Source organism: Sebastes umbrosus, chromosome 16 (genome assembly GCF_015220745.1).
Source record: "Sebastes umbrosus isolate fSebUmb1 chromosome 16, fSebUmb1.pri, whole genome shotgun sequence".
Lineage (NCBI taxonomy): Eukaryota > Metazoa > Chordata > Actinopteri > Perciformes > Sebastidae > Sebastes > Sebastes umbrosus.
In genome coordinates, this window is record NC_051284.1 from 21,179,895 (window position 1) to 21,205,366 (window position 25,472).

Sequence of the window (25,472 nt, forward strand, 5' to 3'; positions counted from 1 at the left end):
TTGTACAGATTCACTGGCTGCTCAGTCATGGTTTATTCAGTTAGTAGCGTTGTGCAATTCCCTTCAGTACCCTGCAGGCCGACCTATTGTCTCAGTGTTTCCACTGTCTACTTAAACAGTAAATTTCCTTCCTGTACTTTAACAGCAAAGAGCTTCTTTCTCACTTATTGTACTTTTTTTTTTAAAGGTTTTAGGGTGGAATAGGGAGGTTAAGTCACAGCTTTCTAGCCTGCAATTAGGAATAATATTTATTTTAGTTAGTCAGTCAATGGAAAATGCTAGGATTATAGCAACTTTTTCCATGTTTTCATTTTATGCCTGTGCTACACCAATTACATGTTATCACTGGATGAATCAGTGGGTTCTTATATCCGTTACTTTCAGTTATTTTTCCGCCATTAGTCTTAGGATTAGGACTTAACTTTATTGCGCAAAGAAATAAATTCCTTTGGTCAGAGGTGCAAAAAATGCACAGAAGCAGTTCAAAAGGTCAAAAGTCAATTTTATGTGTAGAGCCCAAAATAAACTTAAATGTAGAGTCACCAGCGTGCTCCAAAAAACTAGAGCATTGTCCTCATTATGTTAACTAATGATGACAGAGGAGCGCTGTCAGTGACAAGAAGTCACTTTATTTAGAGAAGACAAATGATTTAGACCATTCGGCCTTTATGTATCACGCTACTTACGTCACGTTACGATTTGTTTTGCCATTTTAAACATTTTGCGTATATTGCGATAATATGTATTGCGATATATTACCTTTTTTTCAACTGCAAATTACGCAGTTTGACGACATTTGTTTTATCTAATATGATCCAGTTTTCACTCTGTTCATCTCAAAGTTTTCATTCACATATCTTGAGGTCAGAGGTCAAGGGACCTCTTTTGAAAATGGACATCCCAGTTTTTCCTCGCCAAAATTTTGCGTAACTTTGGAGCGTATAGAATTCTTCCTGAGACCCTCAATTTGGAAATGGAAAAACTTCCTCAAAAAGGAACAACACCAGAGGACACTGTACTGTACATGGCTGTCCTAAGGAGCTTTGTCCTGTTATATAACAGTACAAAACAAATAGAAAAGGCAACTCGAGACAGAATGCACTTTCTCTCTTCTGCACTAACGTGAGCCAACCTGTTTGTGTGCTTTTCTTCCGTCTCTCAGAAGCAGAGGCCGAAGCGAGTGAAAGCCATCTACAACTGTGTAGCCGACAACCCAGACGAGCTGACCTTCTCTGAGGGCGAGGTGATAGTGGTGGATGGAGAGGAGGACCAGGAGTGGTGGGTCAGTATCTGTCACGCTGCAAATTTGAATGTTTCGAGTGTGTTTTTTTGCATTTTGGATACTTATTCTCAGATTAAAGCACAAAGCGCTCCCAGTCCAACTCGTGTCCAACTCTGGTCACATTTTCACCATGTGGATGTCGGTGCACTCGGTAACCATGGCTTTGCAAAAGCAAAAAGCCATGACCTCATTCAGGCTGATATCCCCCCTCCTCCTCTTTTTCCGCCTGCTGCTGCTTCCTCTGTGGAGCCCCTTGTGTGAACATCGACCAGCTGCAACTTGTTTTCCTCTGAGCCACCTCTGCAGATATGACCGTATTTAGTCACTCTCTCTCTCTGTGTCCCTGCATGGACCCTAAAGTCCCCCGAGATCCCCGCCATGCTTCCTCTCTGTCCCGCGTTCAGCAGCGTTATCACTCTTTGTGTGTCTGAAATATCGAAATGAAAGCACAGTAACGAGGCAGCATGAAGACGAGAGCTGTATTGAGTGTCACTGTGGTGCTTGAGCTGAAATTGGTCTGTTAGCTGGAAAACATTACTGTATTATATGACTCAAGCTACTTTCATTTTTAATTTCGGAGTATGGAAATATTTCATAAGAGAATGACAGAAGGATGTTTTGTTGTTTATAACACAATTTTTGTACGGGGGCCAAGAAGTGTCGAACTAACGCACAACCACAACGCAAATGTAATTATATATTTATGTGGAAATGTGTTTGTGTATCTGGTATTATATTCTATCCTTTGTTCTTTTTATGTCAGCCTTGTAAAACATTTTGTAATTGCTTGTTTTAATAAGTGCTATATAAATAACCTGTCTTATTCTTCCACACAAATTTATTTGTTGACAGATTAAACCTTCATTGCACAACATCTAATAGCCTACAATCTGTCATTAAGTATTACAGTTACACCGAAAATTAGAATTTTCTTCAACACATGGTGTTTTTTGTCAAAACTAAGAGCCAATCAGCTCTTTGATCAGGCGACAGCCAGCCGTTTCCCATCATGCCATGGGTCTTGCAGTCAGTGGAGAGCAGCTGCGGCGCCTGGCTCTGAAAACTGCGTCCGCCTCAATCTCACAAGGTTATCGTTGCCCAGGTGTGAAAGATGTCAGAGCAAGTCGAAGGCACCCATTGTGCGGCGATCACCGGTGATCGATTCTGCGCAGGCCTCGCTCAACTGGAACGAGCCTAATAATAGTCTGCCAGCAAATAATAGTTGATCCGTTTCATTGTCAACATCCGTTTTTGCTCACTTCCGGCTTTTGCATTTGTGTTGTGGTTTTTGCATTCATTCAACTCTTCTGGGCCACCGTAGTTTTCAGTTTAGACTGTATCAACAAAATTGCTTATCAGTCTATATTTATTTCTTGTCATGTTTCACATTTCAGCCTTGTATAAACATTATTGGAGCAGAAACATGTCCTAGCTTTTTATTTTCAGGTATAGAAGACGTTTAAAATGACTTAAATGGACTTTATAAGTACTGTCTTCTTTATCGGCCAAGGTAATATATAATGTGGGAATGACATTTTAAATATTATTTAGATGTTAATTGTGTTTTTAAGCCTCTTATAGTCCGATATGTGTACTCCATTAGATGGTGTGAATCGATATTGAATCTTTCAATAACGATTAATCCAAAAACCCAGCCCTAATGTTTAGTGGTGTTTTAGTCTTTAGTGTATGTGCTCCAGAATATGACATTTTGTTGAAAGCAGTCAAATTATTTAGTGTTTCAGTGAACATACACCCCTCCCTATAGAACTAAAACCCAACCCGACTACAACTTTTATTTCTTTTATATCCTTTTTATCATCCTCTGACGTCGCCTCTCGTCTTCCCTCTTCACAGCTGGGCCACATCGAAGGCGATCCGATGAGAAGAGGAGCCTTCCCGGTTACATTTGTGCACTTCATCGCTGACTGAAAGGGTTCCATCTCCGGGTCTCAGGAAGTGTGGCGGGATGCAGCGTCCCTCCTTCACCCCAGTCTCTGTCCAGCCAGCAAAACATCCACCATCGTCCCAGTGTTTGTTGTCGACATCATCATCATCATCACTGCTGTGTCATCACCTCGGGTGCAGCTTGGTATGGGTGTATCGTCAACCACAGCAGAAAGTCTGGCTGTCACTCTTCATGGGACTGTATGATGTGCTTGCTGTTAATGTTTCTGACAAAAGACTCTTTAAGATTTAAAAAAAAAACAATGATTGTAGTGAATGACCTCTCGCAATAAATGCACTTTGCTCGTCTTTATCCTTGTTACAACATACGACGCCATGTGACACAATGAAGGTTAATATGTACAGTGTTCATTTCATCATTTTCCTGTTCGGCTGCATTGTACAGAGAAGACTACAGCAATGTATTTTAACTTACTAACAACTCTAAATGTGAACATAGTGCTTACATTCCACCTCTGTGCATGAGCGATTTTAAATGCCTACCTGCTTTATAGGTGCGACCTTTGAACTCTGTAGTAGGCCTCTGGTGTGGAGGTTGTTCTCACGGTGCTACGTTAACCCCCCGGAATATGCTAGAAGCTGCTTCCCTGTCCCCGTTTTAAAGATAGACTGGTGTTGAAGAGGGGCAAAAAATAATGTAAAAATAGCCTCTGACTCATCACACCTGTGAAACCACTTTCTCACAGGTGTGTGTAGAGTGATGGAGCAGCTTCCTCACACACACACACCCCGTCTGTACTGTTTCATCTTAGAGGATAATATTCAACACTCTGTACTGTTTTAGGTCGAATGCTGACACTGACTGGAGCTGCAGCAGCCAGTAATTACCTTTATGCCGAGTCTTGACACCTCGGGTTGTCTTCGCCTGTCATCTGCCTTATCAGAGGAACAGGAAGTGTGTGTGTGTGTGTGTGTGTGTGTGTCGTCTCGTCTGCACAGAATAAGCTGAGATATTGAAATAAGAGGAAATAAAAAAAGAGAGCGTGGGAATGTGATGAAAAGCAGGAGTTAGCTCTCTGACTTTTCTTGCTTCCTCTTGCCTTTTGAGAGACTCTGACAGGCAGATTTTTTTTTTTTTTAGTTGCTATCTTTGACTCATACAGAGAAAGAAATATCCTTCCTACAGCTTAAGCTTCACATATCTGTACATCTCTGGGGTCTCATAATGTAGAAAAGATGAGTTTATAAATAGTGTTATGAAATAAATATCAAACCTTCAATGTAATTAACTTCGTTTTGGTTGCAGAGCAACTTTCTCTCTCTGTTCATAATGTTGATATTTAGGCATTTAACCTGAAGCCGGAGCCTTCCGTGGATTTGTGAATGACGAGAAGAGAAGCACGTGAATCGTAGCAGACACACTTCTCTTCATCATGTTTAATATGAACTCACTGGAAACAGGAAGATTTAATAATCTATTCATGTAAATAGATTTGATTTTGTTGATATTTATATGTAAAAGTTAACCTGGGCAGTAAAAATGTCTTTTAATGCGCTGTGGTGTTGAGCTACAACCTCAGCTGGACCTGTGTGTGTGTGTGTGTGTGTGGGCTGAAAACACACACATATGTAACTGGGAAAATAAAGTTAATTCATTCTCATTAACAGTCTGTGGATCACTGCATCGACTCTTAACTCTATTGTGCAAGTAAATGGGAAAATTAAACTGGAATAATAAAATATGAAATAATACACAGCTTTGGTCTGATTCTTAAGAGCATTAAGGAGTTTATGGTTTATTTGTGTTAATAATGATGCCTACTTTTACTAAATTATTGTTAGTTTTGCTAAATTATCATGTTTTTTGGGTCTCGAAACAACTGTTTATGGTAATGACCTGCGTTTATACAATATAACACCGTTTGACTGGTGTGATTCTTGTCAAACTAAAAGTCAGATGATGTATCAAGAGCTCCCTCTGATGGGGAATATGTCGGCATGTTTGCATTCAAGTCTCAGAAAGCACTGCAGTGTAAAAACATATATTGTTTGAGGGAAGAAATATCAGTATATTCTTAGCAATACCACTTGTCACCCAGGCAAAAAACTGCAGTGATTCATAATTAAAAGACAAAACATTTAAAAGACACTCAAAAGTAAAAGATGACAATGAAAGAAAAAAGGAGAAATTACACTTTAATCAGTCATAAACAAAACAAAAGCTGTCCTCTCCTTTATCGTACCAGATTAAATGATTTAATGTCACATTTTCAACCCAGTCTTGTTGAAAAGCAGGACAGGAAAAAAAGGGGAATGGGCTATTATTATGTACAAGGTGAAGTCAAGTAAGTACCACGACTGTAAACAAATTTTTCCTCCAAAATCTTTCTTCTATCTGCCTGTTGGGATGTTTGTGGTTTCAGCAAGTCTAATGGATTTAATGCATTTTTAATCAATACATAAAAACAAGGAGTTAATACACATCAAACTTTTTTTGGTACCAAAAAACGTGGAGTATAAAGAAATTAAAAACAAGATGCAATAAAATTCAAAACAGTCATTAAAAAATGAGTAAGGACTCCTCTCACACAGTTAAAACGTCTTCGTATAATGTACCTTTGAGTCAAAAAAGTGACTGCTATTGTACCAATACTGTTTGAAAACACAACAAACCGATATCTAAAGTTAAAAAAGAGATGAGTGGTTTCCACGTGAAGTGAAACAAACTGTGCATGTTGTTAAATATGTACCGTGTAGCTTCCCCCACTGATGAATGTCTCCAGCCGGGCGGAGATGGGTTACAACATTATGTACCATTAAATAGGATTAATTTACATTGTGCACTGTATTCCAATGCTTTAAAACAATTGCAACCATTTCCGTTTTTCTAAACTTTTTGCTCTTGACTTTATTTGAAAGGTCAAAGGGACATGTGAGGTAAAGGAAACACATTCAGAGGAAATGATTCAGACAAATTCACAGTAGTTCTGTCTCAACAAGAATGATGGGAAGGTGATGTTTCATAAACTGAGCGTGATGCGACTTTGCCATCAATGCAAAAGGCTTGAATCATGTTTTCCTGCAAACTAACAACATTTGAAAACACAGGATTTGTCCTTAAAGTTGGAGAAAAAGGGAAATGGTTGCAATTAATTGGCTTCTGATTTACTGTTTGCAGTTGTTTCATTCCTCTTTTTGACAGATCTCCCCGTCCTTCCTTCTGCTCTCAGGACTTGTCCGATGTCAGAGCGCAGTCGAAGGAGGCCGACAGCACCTTGCAGATGGACTGAGCCTGCTCCTGTTCAGACAGATGACAGATAACAGGCAGGGAAACACCTCAAATCTAGAAAACTGTTTCATTTCATACTTTTGTCACACTCACCGAGCTGCTGCACTGGTAAACCCAGATGCTGCACTCCTCCTGCTTTGCTTCGGTGGTTTTGAGAGCCAGGAGGTTCTTCCCTGCGCCCAGGCCGTCATCGTAACACAGCATGCGCACTATCAGGTACAGAGGGTGGCGGTGCAGCACATCCTGGACCAGAGGTACAATAAAAAGCACTTTAGCATACATTTCTTCATTTGTATTATGTGGTTAAGGGGAGACACTACAGGTGAATAGGGTAACAATAAATAACTAATAGATACCACCATGAAACTTCCCCAGTTGATTACTTACATTAAGACAATTGTTTTTTGTATTACACGTTTTCTGAAAATGTATGTTTAAATATGCAAATGAGGCATTATCTTACTAAATATGTGCTAATTTTCATACATTTTCTGAACAGAAATCTGACCATTGGATAAAGCCAGGTTCAAAATTGTTTCATTGTTTCATTTAGTTGATATTAGAGTCGAAGGTTTTTACAAAGGGGATTTTGGATATCTCTTTTTATCACTCCATAAATCAGAAAATATTATCAACAGCAAATTTTTGCCATATTTTTAGGGATAAAATGTTCTATAAATCAGGTTATGAATGACATATGAACAAACCCCTCTGTAAAAACCTTCAGAATATAGATAGATATTAAACTGGAAAATTCGGTGAATGTTAGTGCTACTGAAGTAGAGATTTCTGTCTCAGAGTCTGAGAAAAACCTAATTTCTTTTTTTTTTAAAAACAACCTTTAAAAGATGGATTGTAAAATGTCGTAATTTTTGAAGACACCCAGGTGAATAGGGTAAAAAAATAATAAACTAATAGATATCACCATGAAATTCCCCCAGTTGATTACTTACATTAAGACAATTGTTTTTTGTATTACACGTTTTCTGAAATGTTATGTTTAAATATGCAAATGAGGCATTATCTAATGCTAACTTTGGGTGAATTTAGGAGAAATCTACAGACGCAAATAGACAAAGTAGTAAAATAAACACCTAAATGTGTATTTTGGATGTTTTCTTTCCGCTAATCTGAAAGAAGACAAGTTATGTAAGCAAAATACCCCAAAAATCTCAAAAATGACCAGTGCATGAAAAGCCATGTTTTACCCCTATAGTGTCTCCTCTTGAGAAAGAAAACCAGCATCGATCAATGTGGCTTCAGAGGTAAATCTCTGTTTAAACATGTAATCTTTGAGTGTAGCACTATACCAGAGATAAACCCCAAACATCAGGGGAATTGATGAAATATTTGAGTCAGCAGCTTAAGTGCAAAACCACATCAAAACTATAAATTGATGCTGAGTTCATAACCACTCTGTCTGGCTGTATTGATGACCCAGCAATACTGCACAGTCTAATCAATACCCATTCAATCTGAAGCACAGTATATCACTTTTTTTACTCACACACTGATCCAGCGAGGCCACCTTGACTCCGTACTTTGACACTCCCAGAATCATCTCTTCGTCTCCAGGCACGAAGGGCAGCTTTCCATCTTGCTGTGAAAAGAAGCTGAATATTTACAGCATCCTCATAAATGAAAGATGTGATATTGACTGTTTGAAGTGTGTCCCCTCCAGCTTCTTACCTGAGCGGCATCGATGTAGTTGATGAGGTCCAGAGGCTCCTGGAGGGTCTTGCTCATGTCAAACTGTAACTTCTCGATGGCACCAACATACTTCACCCGGAACTCAGCGCAGGTTTCAGACGTGCTGTTACCTATATACAAATCAAATAATCAGTGAGAGAAGAAAAGGTGCAGAAAATTGACGACTTCCGTGAGTTAGTCGACTGACCTGAGCTCTTGGTGGAGTCTGTATCGAGGCTGGCGACGGTGCTGGATCTGGAAAGCCCTCCCAAACTGGAATCTACAGACTACATGGAGTCAGAAACACAACAGGATGTTGGCTCAACAAGGAGAAAGTAGCTCTGTTGTAACATTTATGTGTGTAAGTGTTGTTCGCTTACTTTGCTTTTGGTGCTGATCTCACTGCTTTGCGAGCTGCTGCTGCTGTGGCGCTTTTTGACTTTCCGGAACATCCTTCACCATGACGACTGCATCCAGACCTCCAGCCTCACCAAACCTGAATCATCACAGACCGCTGAGTTAAAACACACCACAGGAGTGACTCCTCAAGTCTCAGTAGAGATAATGAATAATTGAATGTAGAACATATGATAGTCTTAAATCTGAATAATGGATAAGTGAGAGTGTGGACCTTCGGCTACATAATAATCCTCCTTTGCATGATTCAGCTGCTGCACAGCCGCTCATATTATAGGAGTGTTAGTTAGTTGAGCTTTACTTATTCAGGAAGTCTCATTAAGATCAAGATTTCTTTTGCAAGAGAGACCTGAGCAGAGCAGGGCTGCAACTGACGATTATTTTCATCATCGATTAATCTTCAGATTATTTTCTAGATTAATCGATTAATCGTTTGGTCTATAAAATGTCAGAAAATAGTAAAAAATCCAAGGTGATGTCTTTGAATATGTTGTTTTGTGCAAAAATATTCAGCTTAATATGATATAAAACGGAGAAAAGCAGGGAATCTCCATATTTCAGAGGCTGAAAACAGCATTTTCTGCCATTTTTGCATGAAAAATTGATGTAATCGATGGACTAATCGATTAGTCGACTATTCATTGCAGCTCTAACACAAACACACAGAAATAACCACAAATATAGTTAGTTAGCAAGGCCTTACAAAATAAAAGTGTGAATCAGGTGGAATTTCATTCATTCATTCATTTCATTCTCACAATGCAATATCATTTTCCACTTGTGCAATTTTGTTAATAGTCTGTTTATTGTCAATACTGTATATACTGCTCCTATGTTTATACTTCCTTCTATTTAAATAGTTCATATTTTGTTACACTTTTTTTAGCTCTTTTTTTTTACTGTGTTAGCTGATGCATCTGTTTTTTTGCACTATCCCCTTTGCTGCTGTACACTGCAAATTTCCCCACTGCAGGACTAATAAAGGAATATCTTATCTTATCTCTTATCTCTTATTTCATTCCCTGACTGTAATGCATACTTATAATATTGAGTAAATGTCAGAGGTGTTCAAATGCTGGTCAAATGCTGGGAATTTTTTGAGGCTGCAGCCTACAAATGTATTTGTATTTGTGGAAACTGCTGATGAAGTCACACAAAGGGGACACCAGTTAAACTGGAAACCAGTTGATCTGTTACACCTGTTGCTAGTGTAACAGTATCTTCTGCCTCCATCATGTCAGAGTAAAATAATATTGCAGGTCTTTGTGAGGTTGGGGGGGGCATAAGATATTTACAACAAGACTCAAACATGAGAATCAACAGGTTTACTTGAACGCCTCATTTATATAGCTAACTAACTGACATGCTAAAAGAAAAGCAAGTGTGTGGATGTAACTGTTCCTACTCCACCTTAAATGTCCCCCACTGCAAGTTGAAAAGCTTTCACAGGTGGGTGGCAAACTCAAACGCACTATATTAAATAGAGTTAGCGACACACACACATACATACCTGTTAGTACCGTTAATTTCCTTTAAAAGAAGCTAACTGTTTACCTTCAGTTTGACTCTTTAGCTTCCTTTTTGAGTTTCACACAGCCTACACCCTACACCACTTAAAGGGGACGTACTCAAAAAAGTATCTCTAAAGTTTAAATATTGCGCCGAAATCTAGATGGATAATATATATATTGTTGAGTGTACACACAACTTTAGGTTTACAGTTATATATTTATGATTACAGTGTATCATTTAGTCATTTTATTAGTGTGAATTCGTTACGGCAAAAACCGGCCATCGGCTGTCTCAGAACTAGGGATGTGTCGTCACGAACGAGCCGGTTCAAACAGCCGGCTCTTATCGTTCACTTAAAGTGGCAGTAGGCAACAATATTTTGGCATAATTTCGCAAAAATTCCATAATAACCTTTCAGCATATTGTAATTCAAGTGATCTGAGAGAAAACTACACCTCTGCACCTCCTCATGGCTCTGTTTACAGGCTTTAGAAAATCTTGCCCGTGACGGCAGACTTTGACCAATCACAGGGCATTTCAGAGAGAGCGTTCCTATTGGCTGTTCCATAAAAGGAGATGCGCGTTCACGTCTGGTCTCTGCAGATAGTGAAAGCCTCGGTCAATGGCGGAACAACCTACTGGAAAGCTTGCTATTCCAGCATTGGCAGCAACTGCCTACACCTCAAAACAACCCAAAAAAAGAAAGACAGACTTTCAAAAAGACAGTCCAAACTGTTGATGTCGTTAGAAGGTAATGTGTAGCTCGCTGCGGTAGCCTCCTCAGATGTAGCGAGCACGTATGAAGCGCGTGCATATGCCCGTTCTCGTGTGGGGGGAGGGGCTTCGGACAGAGAGGGGAGAGCGGAGAGAGGAGAGAGCGGAGAGAGGAGAGAGAGGAGAGAGCAGCTCGAGGGGATGCAGGATTTTGCGTTTTCCGGATTTCTACGCACTGCAGCTTTAAAGCAGCTATTCTCAACCAGTGGGCCGGGGCCCACTGATGGGCCTCGGAGAGCCACCCAGTGGGCCGCGAAGGTGCTGCCTAATGTTTAGATTAACCGCTATTCTGTATTTCAGAGGTTATAGCGGGCTCAAAGCTAGAGTGAAGATACTGGCATCATATGAAACTAGAAAAACCTAATGAATCCATTGTTACCAATCATGTCATACTAGCTTGTCGGAAAGGAGGCTAAATAACGCTCCAAAATTACGCTAAATTTTGGTGAGGAAAAACTGCCATGGCCATTTTCAAAGGGGTCCCTTGACCTCTGACCTCAAGATACAGTATGTGAATGAAAAACGTTCTATGGGTACCCACGAGTCTCCCCTTTACAGATATATATGTCACAGATGCGGTGACACAAAATGTAGCATTTTTGAAACCAGTAAAAGTGTGTGGTGAGGAAATATGACCCTGAATACTTTGGAATCATAATGGCAGGCTGTGATGGGTGAGGGTAAGCTGAATATCTATGTGGGTCATTACACCTGGCAGTGGCATAACACATATTTACAGGCCAGTTTGTTATTTATTTGGGAAGGTGGTCCTCGGAAATTTTTTAACAATCGGAAGTGGGCCTCGAGGTACAAAAGGTTGAGAACCCCTGACTTAAAGGGACTATTTGTAACTTTCAGAAATGCTTGTTAACAGCGACACCTGTGGCCTGTTAAGTCAACGAAAGTCAGCGTCGGGCTCGCGCTTGCCCGCTCTAAATATACCTGAACGAGCATTGCTCAAAACAGTGAGGCGACACACGTCAGCTAAAACCACAATATCACTCTATATTTCACCTGCTTGGCAGCAATGTTAGCTGACCAGACGAAGGTCTCTCCATGAATCAATGCTGATGCTGTGTTGGCTTTTCCTGCTTCAGCCTACAGGAAGCAGCGAGGCTCCGCAGCGAGTAACTTTATCGCCTCCCGACCGCAGCCGGAGAGAGCAGGGAAGACACCGACATCTGGTCGGAGACGATAACATTTCTCACTGCGGAGCCCCGTCACTTCACAAGACACAGGAAACCTCTGTTGGTCTGGAGGAGCTGCAGCAGTTATTTTTGCACAAACATCCACTGTATATTCACTAGATATTCTCAGAGCTAAACTAACTTGCCTGCAGTGTGTAGTGAGCGCGCGTTCACGTCTAGAGGTGGAGCGAGACAGCGAGAACGCGCGCGGTGTGTCAGTGAAGGCAAGCACGCAGAGGAGGAGACACTCCGCCCACACGTGAGCGTGCATATGTCCCGACCCGGTACATTTATACGCTTAAAAAGTTACAGTTTTTTGTTTTTTTTATTAATTCAAGCCAGAATGATCGGACGATTTTCTCCGCATCACGGGCACACTATGCACTGACTGTGACTGAATGTTGTGTTAATGACGTCCGTGCGACAAATCAGGTGATGACAGACAAGGATCATACGATCAAGCAGGGAGGGGCGGGGGTGCGTGGCGCGCTGATGGTCTACAGGTACAGAGCAGGAGGGAGAGGAGGACAGAAAGAGAGAGAGGAGTGCGGTGCGCGAATAGCAGACAAGATGAGTGACGGTCGGAAACAAAACTGCATGTAAAATTATGATATTCTGGAAATGTGTCTGAATACTGCACACATACTAATCATAGGTCAAAACAGAATTTGGCTGAATTATAAAAAGGCAGAAGTAGTAAAATGAAGAGCCATTTGGGAGCCGAAAGAGCCGGCTCTTTTTGGTGAGCTGAGCCAAATGATCTGGCTCACTAAAAATAACCGGAATTCCCATCACTACTCGGAACGTTGTGTGTGAACGCTTTCGATTTCTCGTCGGCTGTATTTTGGCCTACACCACCACAGGAAGTGTGACGTCACAAAAGACGCCCCCTCTCTCTCTTGCTTCATTCAATATAAACACAGAGCAGTGCAGTATGAGCGCATTTATTTGTTCTATTTGAAAATATACCTGCAAAATTTAACACACATGGCGACAAAACGCAAAGTAGAGGTGATTGTCCCAGCTGAGGAGAGTGACCAGCTCCTCATTCGTCCACTGTGAGTGAATTTGCACATTTTTTTATTATAATGAATAACGGTTTTGTGACTGCCTCTCTATATGAAACCATAATAACAAGAAATAAATGTATTTTCTTATGTAACAGGGGTGCTGGTCAGGAGGTTGGGAGGTCATGCATCATCCTGGAGTTCAAAGGAAGGAAAATTATGGTAAATATTTTTTTTATCTTGACTCAACTATAAGATAATGTTGTTATATGTTCTTGCTTTGTGCATGCTCTCATATGCAGGCTGTTATTATTTTTATATGTTTTAATAATTGTGGAACTCCCTACCTGAGGATCTCAGGCAGGTAAACTCTTATAACTATTTATATTATTTTATTTTGTATTTTTTATTTTGTATTTATTTTATTTTATTTTGTATTTATATGATTTTATTTTGTTTAGATTTTAAGTTCTGGGCGTAAATAATTTTTTATCATGCTTTTATTGGAAAGCACTTTGTAACCTTGTTTTGAAAGGTGCTATATAAATAAAATTATTATTATTATTATTGATATTGTTGTTGTTTATTGTGTCCTGTGTTAATTTGGTGTACCCAGGACTCCCTGGAAAGCAGTATTGATACTGAGTGCATAATCCTGGGTGAAATAAATACAGTTATATTTGTGTTTTACAGCTGGACTGTGGTATCCACCCTGGCTTGGAGGGAATGGATGCCCTCCCCTACATAGACTTGATCGACCCAGCCGAGATAGACCTGCTGCTCATCAGCCAGTGAGTCTTCCCTTCTCTCTTTTATGTGTCTATTTTTAATAAAGTATATAGATGCTCAACCATACCTGTTCTGCTTGTATTAAGGATATGTCATTTTGATGTTGATGTATGTATCCTCTCACCAGTTTCCACTTGGATCACTGTGGAGCTCTGCCCTGGTTCCTCCAGAAGACCAGCTTTAAAGGCAGGACCTTCATGACCCACGCCACTAAGGCCATCTACCGCTGGCTACTGTCAGACTACGTCAAAGTCAGGTAGGAGCAGTCAACATTATGGAACACATTTCCTAATTAATAATACCTACAATAACTTTTTGTCGTTGATTTATCGCAGCAACATTTCTGCAGACGACATGCTGTACACTGAGACTGACCTGGAGGAGAGCATGGATAAGATTGAGACCATCAACTTCCACGAGGTCAAGGAAGTGGCTGGAATCAAGTTCTGGTGCTACCACGCTGGTCATGTGCTGGGAGCTGCCATGTTCATGATTGAAATAGCTGGAGTCAAGGTAACAACTCCTGGATTTCTATTTCAGAGTGTCCTGTTGATGCATAAAAATGAAGTTCACCTAACAAGATCTGTGTTTTTCTCCTCCAAAGCTGCTGTACACGGGAGACTTCTCCCGACAGGAAGACAGACATCTGATGGCAGCAGAGATCCCCAGCGTCAAACCTGACATCTTAATCATAGTATGCCACATATTAACTCACATTGAATACTACTTTTAATTGATCTTTAGGTGATCACAACGTGGTGAATCCTGTTTTTCTTTCTGCAGGAGTCGACCTACGGCACGCACATCCATGAGAAGAGGGAGGAGCGTGAGGCTCGGTTCTGTAACACAGTCCATGACATTGTCAACAGAGAAGGCCGTTGTTTGATCCCTGTGTTTGCCTTGGGGAGGGCCCAGGAGCTGCTGCTCATCCTGGGTGAGAAGTCAAGTGTGACTACATGATTTGTTCATTTTTAACAACATTGGTAGCCTTTATGTAGTCATTTATATCACTGGTTCCCAACCTGGGGTCACAACCCCCACTAGGTGTCGCCAAAGCTTCACGAGAGGTCCTGAGGCCTTCTTGATTTTAAGGGGTGTAAGACAACTTTTTTTTAAATATACAGCTGGCCTTTATCTCAGCATTACATTCATTTCTGTGAAGAAAACTAACTTAATTTAAAAATTAAACTTTTTTAATTTAAAGTTTGGATTATTATTTAAAATTTAAACTTAAAACAAGTCTCACATGACGAGGACACGGTGAAGACTTGAACACAAGTTATATTCACAGAGCTTTCCCTCTTTGCTGAACAGCCTCGTCCTGCATTAGAAAAGTACGCAGATAAAACAACCAAAGAGCTAATAGAGCAATGGCCAAACGTCAGAGAGAAGAAAACACTGAATTTGTCAAAAAAGAAGCCTACTAACTATGAATGATTGTTAAAAATTAAAAGAAAAAAAATACACAACACAGAGATTTGTATTGAAATTCACTAAAAACAACAGGAAGAATCATCTCTGATGCAATATTCACAGGAAATAATCTCGTTTTACATGCTCTTCCCACAATTATTGCGTTCACTATTCGGGTTAATTGTACAGTTCTCTACTGTTATTGTTATGCATTGACTATAATATGAAATATCCATATGTCACTTAGTCAGGTGTCGTCAGTTTACTCAATGATAGAAAAGGGGTCCCTTAAGGAAAAAGATTGGGAACTACTGATTTACCTTTTCTAATGAGATACTTAATGTCTGCATTGTATTACACAAGCTAGTTGTTTCTGTTGCATCTGTATTCTGTTATGTATCAAACAGAGGAGTCTGTAAGACTGTGTTTCATGCTCTCCTGTAGATGAGTACTGGCAGAACCACCCAGAGCTCCATGACATCCCCATCTACTACGCTTCATCCCTGGCCAAGAAGTGCATGGCTGTGTACCAGACCTACGTCAACGCAATGAACGACAAGATCCGGAAGGCCATCAACATCAACAACCCTTTTGTCTTCAAGCACATCAGCAACCTCAAGGTAGAGAGCTCTGCAGATACAGACACCCAGGCTGTTATACGTTTAGGCTGCTGCTGCTGAATATCTATAACTGTGTGTTTTTGTTCCAGAGCATGGATCACTTTGATGACATCGGTCCCAGTGTGGTGATGGCATCTCCGGGTATGATGCAGAGCGGGCTCTCCAGAGAGCTCTTTGAGAGCTGGTGCACTGATAAGAGGAACGGAGTCATCATCGCTGGATACTGTGTGGAGGGCACGCTGGCCAAGGTCAGACTGCAACAGGGTGGTAGACAGTTACGTCTACAGATACATCTAGTTTCTTGGATTAAAGTGCCGTCATTTCAGCAGTTTTTGTGCCAACTAAACTAAAATCGGATGTGTCTGTTGAAACGGTGAATGTATAATTACAGCAGCTTACTGTGGTGTGTTGTGTGCTCTGTGCAGCACATCATGTCTGAGCCGGAGGAGATCACCACCATGTCAGGGCAGAAGCTGCAGCTGAAGATGTCAGTGGACTACATCTCGTTCTCTGCCCACACTGACTACCAGCAGACCAGCGAGTTCATCAGGGCCCTCAAACCACCACATGTGGTAGGAGGGGGAAAAAAAAACATTCAGATTCAGATGTTCTTAAACTGCAGAATTGTTTGTACCTGTGTTCTTATAATGATGAATCCCATTGTCCTTGTAAGTTGAAGGCGTGTGCCAGTTGATCTGAATTAGCGTAGGTCAACGTCCTGCTAAAAGGGCATGAGACTGCAGCGTCGTGTGCACAATTTAAAAGAGAATTAAGTCAAGAACGCCCAAACGAAAGTCTAAAGTCTAAATCAATAATCAAGTAAAAATTATGATAAATGTTGTTGAACTAGAAAGAGTGTAGGAAAATTCATTTCTGGGTGTGATTATTGATCATAAATTATGTTGGAAACCAGACATAAATAATGTAAAAACTAAAATTCTCATTGATTTTGTGTTTAAAATTCTCTGTAACCCTTCAGTTCTATCAGTTGTAAATGAAAACCCTTGATTCTCCTTTCTGCATGTTATGGTCAGATCCTGGTCCATGGGGAGCAGAATGAAATGGCCCGTCTGAAGGCTGCACTGATCAGGGAGTACGAGGATAATGACCAGGTTCACATCGAAGTCCACAACCCTCGCAACACAGAAGCTGTCACCCTCAACTTCAGGGGAGAGAAACTGGCCAAGGTCTGTCTGATGCTGTTATAAATGTTAAACACATGAATCCACTGAAGTCACTGAACACTACTCCTCCTCCTCTCAGGTGATGGGCTCTCTGGCTGATAAGAAGTGTGCTCAGGGACAGAGGGTGTCGGGCATTCTGGTGAAAAAGAACTTCAACTACCACATCCTCAATCCCTCTGACCTTTCTAGTAAGTATTTTTTTTAGTTCTCCAAACTCTCCCACCTGCACGCTGCAGCATAAGAACACCTGTGCCTTGGTAGTCAGCCCCAGTAGATTCACTTCATTGGCTACAACAAATTTGGGAATCAGAGTCCGGATCAGACCTTTAGGGGGGCTCAGATAGTTTCATATGATACCAGTATCACTATATTCACTATAGCATATTACGACTTAGCCTGCTACAGAGGATTTGATAATTATTTATTTATAGGTACTGAGATGAAATTTAGGTGTGCTTGAGTACCCCTAAAAATAGTCTTAAATCGACAGTGGACTCTGGGAATCAAGAAAAAGAGTGATCTCAATCATGTTGGTTCCAGTTTTTTTCCATTTGCCTGCTGTGTCCCTACTCAGTTCCGCAAAATGCTGCCCCTTCTTTTAATATTTGACAAGCGAGGCATCATGTGGTGAGCTGATGTGTCTGTTTTGTAGCATACACAGAGCTGGCCATGAGCACAGTGAAACAGACCCAGGCCATCCCCTTCACTGGACCTTACTCACTGCTCGTCTGCCATCTGAGGAACCTCACCGGTAAGGCCGCCATATTTGCGTAAACTTTTCAAAATAAATTCTTGTTTTTGGTCCATTCTTGCAGAACAGAGCTGTTTTTCACTTTCACTGATTTTGAGTTTGCACCATACTGACTGTTTCTGTCTTTTTTCTCTTGACTCAGGTGACGTGGAAGAGCTGGATGGAACCGAGAAGAACACTTTGAAGATCTTTAAAAATGTCACTCTGATCCACGAGGCCGGCATGGTGCTGCTGGAGGTGAGAAGTCAGGAAACCAGCTGTGGTCCTGCTTAGATGTAAGACTTTGCTCTCCTCAGACTCAGGCTAATTTAATCAACCACGTTTTCTCTTTATCTCCCGTTTCAGTGGCTAGCAAACCCTCTCAATGACATGTATGCCGACGCCGTCACCACTGTAGTGCTGGAAGTCCAGTCCAACCCAAAGGCGCAGAAAGGTCAGTCTGGCTGTGCATGTTGTTTACTCTGGATCTTTAGTTTTTAATGCTTTATAAGCTGTAGGAAGCATGCAACAAATTACTCATTGTTTCATTTGAATCCATTTGCCTTATAATTAAAAAAAAAAGCTTAATGCATTGTGTCTTGTTATTGTGATGGACTTCTGAGTTCTTATTTAATGTGATTCATGATTAACAGCCATGGAGACCCAGAGTGCGATTATGGACATGGACGTCTTCCAGAACCGACTAGGAGTCATGCTGCAGTGAGTGACACACAATCCACACAATCTACACTAACTTCTTTATAACGTTGTATACATGGAATCACTTTGTTTGAAAGGTAAACTGTACTTTACTTTAACCTCTTCCACTCCTTGAGGGCGCCGGTGCCTTTGGCCGACTTGAATATGTTTATCGAGGCTGTAGCAGGATCAGTTTTAGAGCTACAGTGAAGGTACTGGTATCACATGAAACTAGTAAACCTAAGGAACCCATTGGCACCAACCTTGCTAGCTTTGAAATTTGACCTCACTGTATAAAATGAACTGTGGTGACCTCTAGGATAATCACAGCCTCATGAAACTTTACAAACACAAACTAAAGACCTAGGGCTTTCAGAGGATGGGTGGCTTTCCTAGGTAGATTGACAATAAGGGGGTTTCTGAGCAGTTACTAGAACAGAAGTGCTCGCCATCCAATTGCCAAAAAATGCAATTCTTGCAGAAATCTCCAAATGTGAAAATGTTCTATACCAAATCACAACATGGCTTTTTCTATGGTGTTCCACAAGGTCTTGGTGTCTTAATGTGGTATTTTGGAGGGGTTTTTGATCATTTTTATCAATTCTTGAGTGGTAAAAAAAATATTAAATTAAATTTATTTAGATTTTTTTTTTTCTCCTGATTAATGACTAGAACTTGACACACAGTACTGAGCTACATCTCAAACTAATTTTCAGGTTCCCAGCTTTCGGATGACGTACACCACTTCTATGTGACATCTACTGTTGACCTGCTATCTCCACCTAAAGACCTCCTGTACCCACCTTAAATACAATAAAATCGGTCTATGGTAAAGAGTGGTGGAGTGGAAAAAGGTTAACTGTAATAATATATCTTGCTTCTCTCTCTCTGTCTTTAGGGACATGTTTGGAGAGGAATGTGTGGATTTCAGTGACGGTAAAAACATCTCTGTGACAGTAGACGGGAAGACGGTTCTCATCTGCTTGGAAACGAGGGTGAGGAGCTTTTAGCCTGTCGCACAAACAATGGATGTGGTCTAGGATTGTTGTCGTTTTTTCTAATCTCTCTCACTGACTTCCTCTCCCCCCGATCAGTCGGTGTGCTACGAGGATGAATGCACTGAGGACGACTCCCTGAGAGAGATGGTGGAGCTGGCAGTGCAGCGGCTCTATGACGCCCTCAACCCGGTCATCTGAGAGCGGAGACGGGACTGCAGACGTATTCAGAACCAGTTCGACCTCGCCTTTAAACTAACGAGGGACAGAGTTTCTTTAAGCCAAGTCATCACAGATATAAAAACAAAGAATACTTCTACAAGTTCAGTGTTGAAAATTAACAGGCAGCTTAAATTTGTGCGCTAAAAACTAGATAGCGTGTTCCCAAGAACAATATTTCTACACTACCAGGATCTACAGTGTTTTCGCTTGTTTTATCCCAAATACATTTCACAAAACATATCAGTATAAGTTTATACCTGTGACCATGGATACCATGTAAAAAAGGGAATTAAATAAGCTGTGTAGATAGGATTTGTTTTCGTAGATTTTAGTGTTGTTTTGTCATGCAAGCACTTTTAATCCTAATTTATTTAATAAGTGTACTGTAATCATGTAGATGCACTGTAGGTTATGTTTGACCCAAGTTTGTTACTAATGTGCACTGATATGACAGACTTGTTTACTAATAACTGTGACGTGAACTCTGAATTTCTAAATGCACTAAATGTTTCTGTTAATTGAATAATGTTTAAAACCGTCTTTTACAAAACTTTGTGTCCTGAGAAATTGGTTTAATTTGATCAGTTATTTCACCAGAAATGTTTTTTAAATTAGGTGCACAGTTAATCAGTGTTGGTGTGTTGTTGACTAACAATGGTGCTGACAAAAGACTCAAGCAACATCTGTTTCCCTGTCCTCCGACAGGCACGGCTCATAAGTAATTTATTAGTTAAATATCTGAACAATGTAACCATCGATTTGTACAATAAATATCATCCAAGGCACCTTTTTAATGAGCATAAACCTACAGTTCTTCTTATAATGCCCCTGTTTAATGGGCTCTCAAGATATGACTTCCTTACATTGCTACACATATTTCATAAATAGCAATACATGAAACCATAATCAAAAACTTGCTTCACCATTAAAAGTAAAGAAATCTGCAGGACAGATGACTTTATAAAAGCCAAAGTTAAACCGTAGCACTACCAGGTTGTAAATCAACCAGAGAATTGTGGACATTGCACATAGGGGGTAGAGCTGGGTGCCAAACCTCAATACTCTTTGGTTACTGAGTGACTCAAATGTTTCTGTATCAGTATTTAGCAAAAATTGAGAATACCTGGTCAGATTCATAGTCTTGTTACTTATTCTTTAATCAGATAATTACTGATTTAAATAATTGTATTCTGATTTGAATGGCTGACTGAACAGTCAGTACTAGTAATCCCTACTGCCGGGAGTTGCATTGAATGTATGTGACTGATAAACTGAATGACAAAGGATACACCGGGCAAAAACCAGTGAATACGTGTTCACAGACAGAATGAAAGTATACAGTACTGTGCTGAAATGCATGCTCGCAGACTGAGGAACTGAAATGTGTGCATTTTACAGTTTAGTCTTTGATTTGCTGCTTTTCAGAGGACAAAATAATCCTATATTAATTGCACAATTGCACCGTCACATTGACCCAAACGATGATATTAAAGGTCTCATTGATAACATTTATGTAGATGAATATTTTTTTTTTAAAATAATACATCCACAGAGCCTTTAGAAAGGTGCAGATCAAAAGTATTTTACTAAATTAAAAAAATATGATTGTGAATGAAATATTTTAAAATTTTGGCGGGTCCAAAATTAATGTTTTGTTTATCTCTGTGGAAGATATCAGACGTTTGGTTCCCACTTCTAACGAGGCTTGTGAGCCAGTAGTATAACAACGATCAAGTTAAGTGTGGAAAAAATGGTACCACACACACACATACCTAATGTAGGCCTATAGATGTGTCGTGAAGTGATTTCATTACTCTACCACGAAAGATTCATCACTTGACATGACTGTCTGAGAGTCACCCCACTCACACACCATTAAATGTGCAGGTTGTGCAAAGAACTGGCAACCACTTGTTGTGAAGTGAATGCAATGGGAGAGGGATAACGCGACATCTAGTGGCTGAATGTTATCAATAGCACCTTTAAGTCATCCACACTGCACAATATTTCATTATTTCTAATTGTTCATTTCTCTAAAAATATAGATATATCAGAGACCAGGGTCAAAACAGTTTTGTAGTGTTTTGTCAAGTGAGTTCCCTAAAACATCCTCCATCTCCTCCAACCATGTGAGTGAACTTCATCCCCGTCTTAAGCTGTACACTAGACCCACAGCCATCGCTATCAGCACCGCAACTCCCATCTCCATCCACCCGGCGATCTTATTCTCCTCGATCGTCTCCTGCCTCTTCCTCAGCATCTCCTCTTTGCGGACTCGGACCTCTCTCTGCTTCTGCAGCTGCTCGTTGTAGTGAGCCTTGATGAACTTGTCGAAGTCAAAGACGCCTCCTGGACCGTCTGCGCCCATCACAGACCGCCTGTTCTCGGCTGGTTGTTTCGCGGAGCTCTTGGAGGAGGAGGAGGAGGAGGGTCTGGCTGTCGCGATGAGGTCCGACTGGCTCAACAAACCCCGGTCGTACTTCTTCCTCAGCGCCTTGTTGCCTAGCACCGTGTAGGCCTCGCTGATCTCAGAGAAGCGGATAGTAGCGTCCTCACTGGCGTTGTTTCTGTCCGGGTGGTACATGAAGGACTGCTTGTAGTAGGCTGTCTTTATCTGGGCTTGAGTGACAGTAGGAGACACCTCCAGGATGTCATAGTAGCCGGTTTTGCTTCTATAAAGCGGCTCAGATCTGGATCCGTTGCCGCTGTAAGCTCTGATGAACACAAACTGTCCATGTTGTTGACGAAAAGTCCTCCGAAACTTGTTGTTAATCCGGCACAGAGGTAGAATTAGCTCTATATTTTGAGCCTGTGGCTTTTTAGAAAGTGAATACCCCTTGTTGAGTCCAAGATAATAGTAATATTCATCGTTTACATTACCAAACAGCTGTGTTACCCTTGTGTAACTGTCCTGTGAAGCTCTGTCCTCTGCTCCATGTAGGGCTCTATTTGGAATGTCACCCAACAGACACCCAGCCGATAGAGACGAGGCTTGTTTTGCACTTTTACCTCGCTTATTCGGACTTTCCAGGAGGTATCGGTTGCATGTTTTTTGTGCAAAGTTGTAGGCTCCCCTTCCAATATGTAGCCTGACCTCCGCCATGTCTGAAGGGGGCAAAAGATAAGAGGAAAGCTGCCTTCCGGGATGTTGAAGGAGGCTCGACTAACTGCAGCGCCCCCTGGTGTGGTGGGGAGGATGGAGAAGTACAATCACATATTACACCATACAAAAGAGTCAATATGTAGTTTTCTGTCTAATATTGTAATATGTAAATCAATAGTTAGTTGGGCCAGTGGGCACATTATATAAATTATACATTATATACAAGTTTATGAGAAAAAAAAGTTATAATATTATGAGAATAAAGTCACAAGTTTATGAGAAAAAAAAGTTGTAATAATATGAGAATAAAGTCACAAGTTTATGAGAAAAAAAGTTATAATATTATGAGAATAAAGTCACAAGTTTATGAGAAAAAAGTTGTAATATTATGAGAATAAAGTCACAAGTTTATGAGAAAAAAAGTTGTAATATTATGAGAATAAAGTCACAAGTTTATGAGAAAAAAAAGTTGTAATATTATGAGAATAAAGTCACAAGTTTATGAGAAAAAAAGTTGTAATATTATGAGAATAAAGTCACAAGTTTATGAGAAAAAAAGTTATAATATTATGAGAATAAAGTCACAAGTTTATGAGAAAAAAAGTTATAATATTATGAGAATAAAGTCACAAGTTTATGAGAAAAAAAGTTATAATATTATGAGAATAAAGTCACAAGTTTATGAGAAAAAAAGTTGTAATATTATGAGAATAAAGTCACAAGTTTATGAGAAAAAAGTTGTAATATTATGAGAATAAAGTCACAAGTTTATGAGAAAAAAAGTTATAATATTATGAGAATAAAGTCACAAGTTTATGAGAAAAAAAGTTGTAATATTATGAGAATAAAGTCACAAGTTTATGAGAAAAAAAGTTGTAATATTATGAGAATAAAGTCACAAGTTTATGAGAAAAAAGTTGTAATATTATGAGAATAAAGTCACAAGTTTATGAGAAAAAAAGTTGTAATATTATGAGAATAAAGTCACAAGTTTATGAGAAAAAAAGTTGTAATATTATGAGAATAAAGTCACAAGTTTATGAGAAAAAAAAGTTGTAATATTATGAGAATAAAGTCATAAGTTTATGAGAAAAAAGTTGTAATATTATGAGAATAAAGTCACAAGTTTATGAGAAAAAAAAGTTGTAATATTATGAGAATAAAGTCATAAGTTTATGAGAAAAAAAGTTGTAATATTATGAGAATAAAGTCACAAGTTTATGAGAAAAAAAGTTGTAATATTATGAGAATAAAGTCACAAGTTTATGAGAAAAAAAGTTGTAATATTATGAGAATAAAGTCACAAGTTTATGAGAAAAAAAAGTTGTAATATTATGAGAATAAAGTCATAAGTGTATGAGAAAAAAGTTGTAATATTATGAGAATAAAGTCACAAGTTTATGAGAAAAAAGTTGTAATATTATGAGAATAAAGTCACAAGTTTATGAGAAAAAAAGTTATAATATTATGAGAATAAAGTCACAAGTTTATGAGAAAAAAAGTTGTAATATTATGAGAATAAAGTCGCAAGTTTATGAGAAAAAAGTTGTAATATTATGAGAATAAAGTCACAAGTTTATGAGAAAAAAAAGTTGTAATATTATGAGAATAAAGTCATAAGTTTATGAGAAAAAAGTTGTAATATTATGAGAATAAAGTCACAAGTTTATGAGAAAAAAAAGTTGTAATATTATGAGAATAAAGTCACAAGTTTATGAGAAAAAAAGTTGTAATATTATGAGAATAAAGTCACAAGTTTATGAGAAAAAAAAGTTGTAATATTATGAGAATAAAGTCATAAGTTTATGAGAAAAAAGTTGTAATATTATGAGAATAAAGTCACAAGTTTATGAGAAAAAAAGTTGTAATATTATGAGAATAAAGTCACAAGTTTATGAGAAAAAAAGTTGTAATATTATGAGAATAAAGTCACAAGTTTATGAGAAAAAAAGTTATAATATTATGAGAATAAAGTCACAAGTTTATGAGAAAAAAAGTTGTAATATTATGAGAATAAAGTCACAAGTTTATGAGAAAAAAAGTTATAATATTATGAGAATAAAGTCACAAGTTTATGAGAAAAAAAGTTGTAATATTATGAGAATAAAGTCACAAGTTTATGAGAAAAAAAGTTGTAATATTATGAGAATAAAGTCACAAGTTTATGAGAAAAAAAGTTGTAATATTATGAGAATAAAGTCATAAGTTTATGAGAAAAAAAGTTATAATATTATGAGAATAAAGTCACAAGTTTATGAGAAAAAAAGTTGTAATATTATGAGAATAAAGTCACAAGTTTATGAGAAAAAAAGTTATAATATTATGAGAATAAAGTCACAAGTTTATGAGAAAAAAAGTTGTAATATTATGAGAATAAAGTCACAAGTTTATGAGAAAAAAAAGTTGTAATATTATGAGAATAAAGTCACAAGTTTATGAGAAAAAAAAGTTGTAATATTATGAGAATAAAGTCATAAGTTTATGAGAAAAAAGTTGTAATATTATGAGAATAAAGTCACAAGTTTATGAGAAAAAAGTTGTAATATTATGAGAATAAAGTCATAAACATAAGAGAAAAAAGTTGTAGTATTATGAAAATAAAGTCAATATTATAAAGTAGCAATTTTACGAGTTATTTTATTTTTTTCTCGT

The 25,472-nt window shown here is 38.9% G+C and overlaps 4 protein-coding genes across 7 annotated transcripts in view; 2 read left to right on the forward strand and 2 right to left on the reverse strand.

The window, feature by feature from the left end:
* asap2a (ArfGAP with SH3 domain, ankyrin repeat and PH domain 2a) overlaps nucleotides 1-3,569 on the forward strand; it is a 63,895-nt gene extending 60,326 nt beyond the window's left edge. For both annotated transcript variants that reach the window (XM_037746683.1, XM_037746684.1), the window contains exons 27-28: nucleotides 1,163-1,282; nucleotides 3,140-3,569. In XM_037746683.1, the coding sequence (XP_037602611.1) occupies nucleotides 1,163-1,282; nucleotides 3,140-3,214 (195 nt within the window). In that variant the 3' untranslated portion in view covers nucleotides 3,215-3,569. The remainder of the gene's footprint in view (nucleotides 1-1,162; nucleotides 1,283-3,139) is intronic.
* Nucleotides 3,570-5,369: 1,800 nt separating this feature from the next.
* Nucleotides 5,370-10,401, reverse strand: itgb1bp1 (integrin beta 1 binding protein 1). Of its 3 annotated transcripts, none has more exons than XM_037747438.1 (7): nucleotides 10,140-10,401; nucleotides 8,549-8,664; nucleotides 8,377-8,455; nucleotides 8,169-8,299; nucleotides 7,987-8,079; nucleotides 6,573-6,722; nucleotides 5,370-6,482 (listed from the first exon to the last, which is right to left on the reverse strand). In XM_037747438.1, exons 2-7 carry the CDS (start codon nucleotides 8,618-8,620, stop codon nucleotides 6,417-6,419), a joined length of 591 nt encoding a protein of 196 aa, XP_037603366.1. In that variant the 5' UTR covers nucleotides 8,621-8,664; nucleotides 10,140-10,401; the 3' UTR covers nucleotides 5,370-6,416. The 3 variants fall into 3 exon arrangements, with proteins under 3 accessions (XP_037603366.1, XP_037603363.1, XP_037603365.1); XM_037747435.1 differs by having other exon boundaries at nucleotides 5,371-6,488; nucleotides 10,140-10,399; XM_037747437.1 differs by having other exon boundaries at nucleotides 5,371-6,488; nucleotides 10,096-10,399.
* A 2,532-nt stretch (nucleotides 10,402-12,933) lies between these two features.
* Nucleotides 12,934-20,267, forward strand: LOC119474654 (cleavage and polyadenylation specificity factor subunit 3). Its single transcript, XM_037746816.1, has 18 exons — nucleotides 12,934-13,116; nucleotides 13,224-13,287; nucleotides 13,759-13,856; nucleotides 13,982-14,110; nucleotides 14,190-14,367; nucleotides 14,459-14,548; nucleotides 14,638-14,788; nucleotides 15,712-15,887; nucleotides 15,977-16,135; nucleotides 16,313-16,459; nucleotides 16,922-17,074; nucleotides 17,151-17,259; nucleotides 17,724-17,822; nucleotides 17,965-18,059; nucleotides 18,168-18,255; nucleotides 18,455-18,521; nucleotides 19,399-19,495; nucleotides 19,595-20,267. Exons 1-18 carry the CDS (start codon nucleotides 13,046-13,048, stop codon nucleotides 19,694-19,696), a joined length of 2,073 nt encoding a protein of 690 aa, XP_037602744.1. The 5' UTR covers nucleotides 12,934-13,045; the 3' UTR covers nucleotides 19,697-20,267.
* Nucleotides 20,268-20,403: 136 nt separating this feature from the next.
* LOC119474655 (dnaJ homolog subfamily C member 30, mitochondrial-like) lies at nucleotides 20,404-22,924 on the reverse strand. The gene has a single exon (XM_037746817.1). The coding sequence runs from the start codon at nucleotides 22,818-22,820 to the stop codon at nucleotides 21,858-21,860; it is 963 nt and encodes a 320-aa protein (XP_037602745.1). The 5' UTR covers nucleotides 22,821-22,924; the 3' UTR covers nucleotides 20,404-21,857.
* Between the last annotated feature and the right edge of the window lie 2,548 nt (nucleotides 22,925-25,472).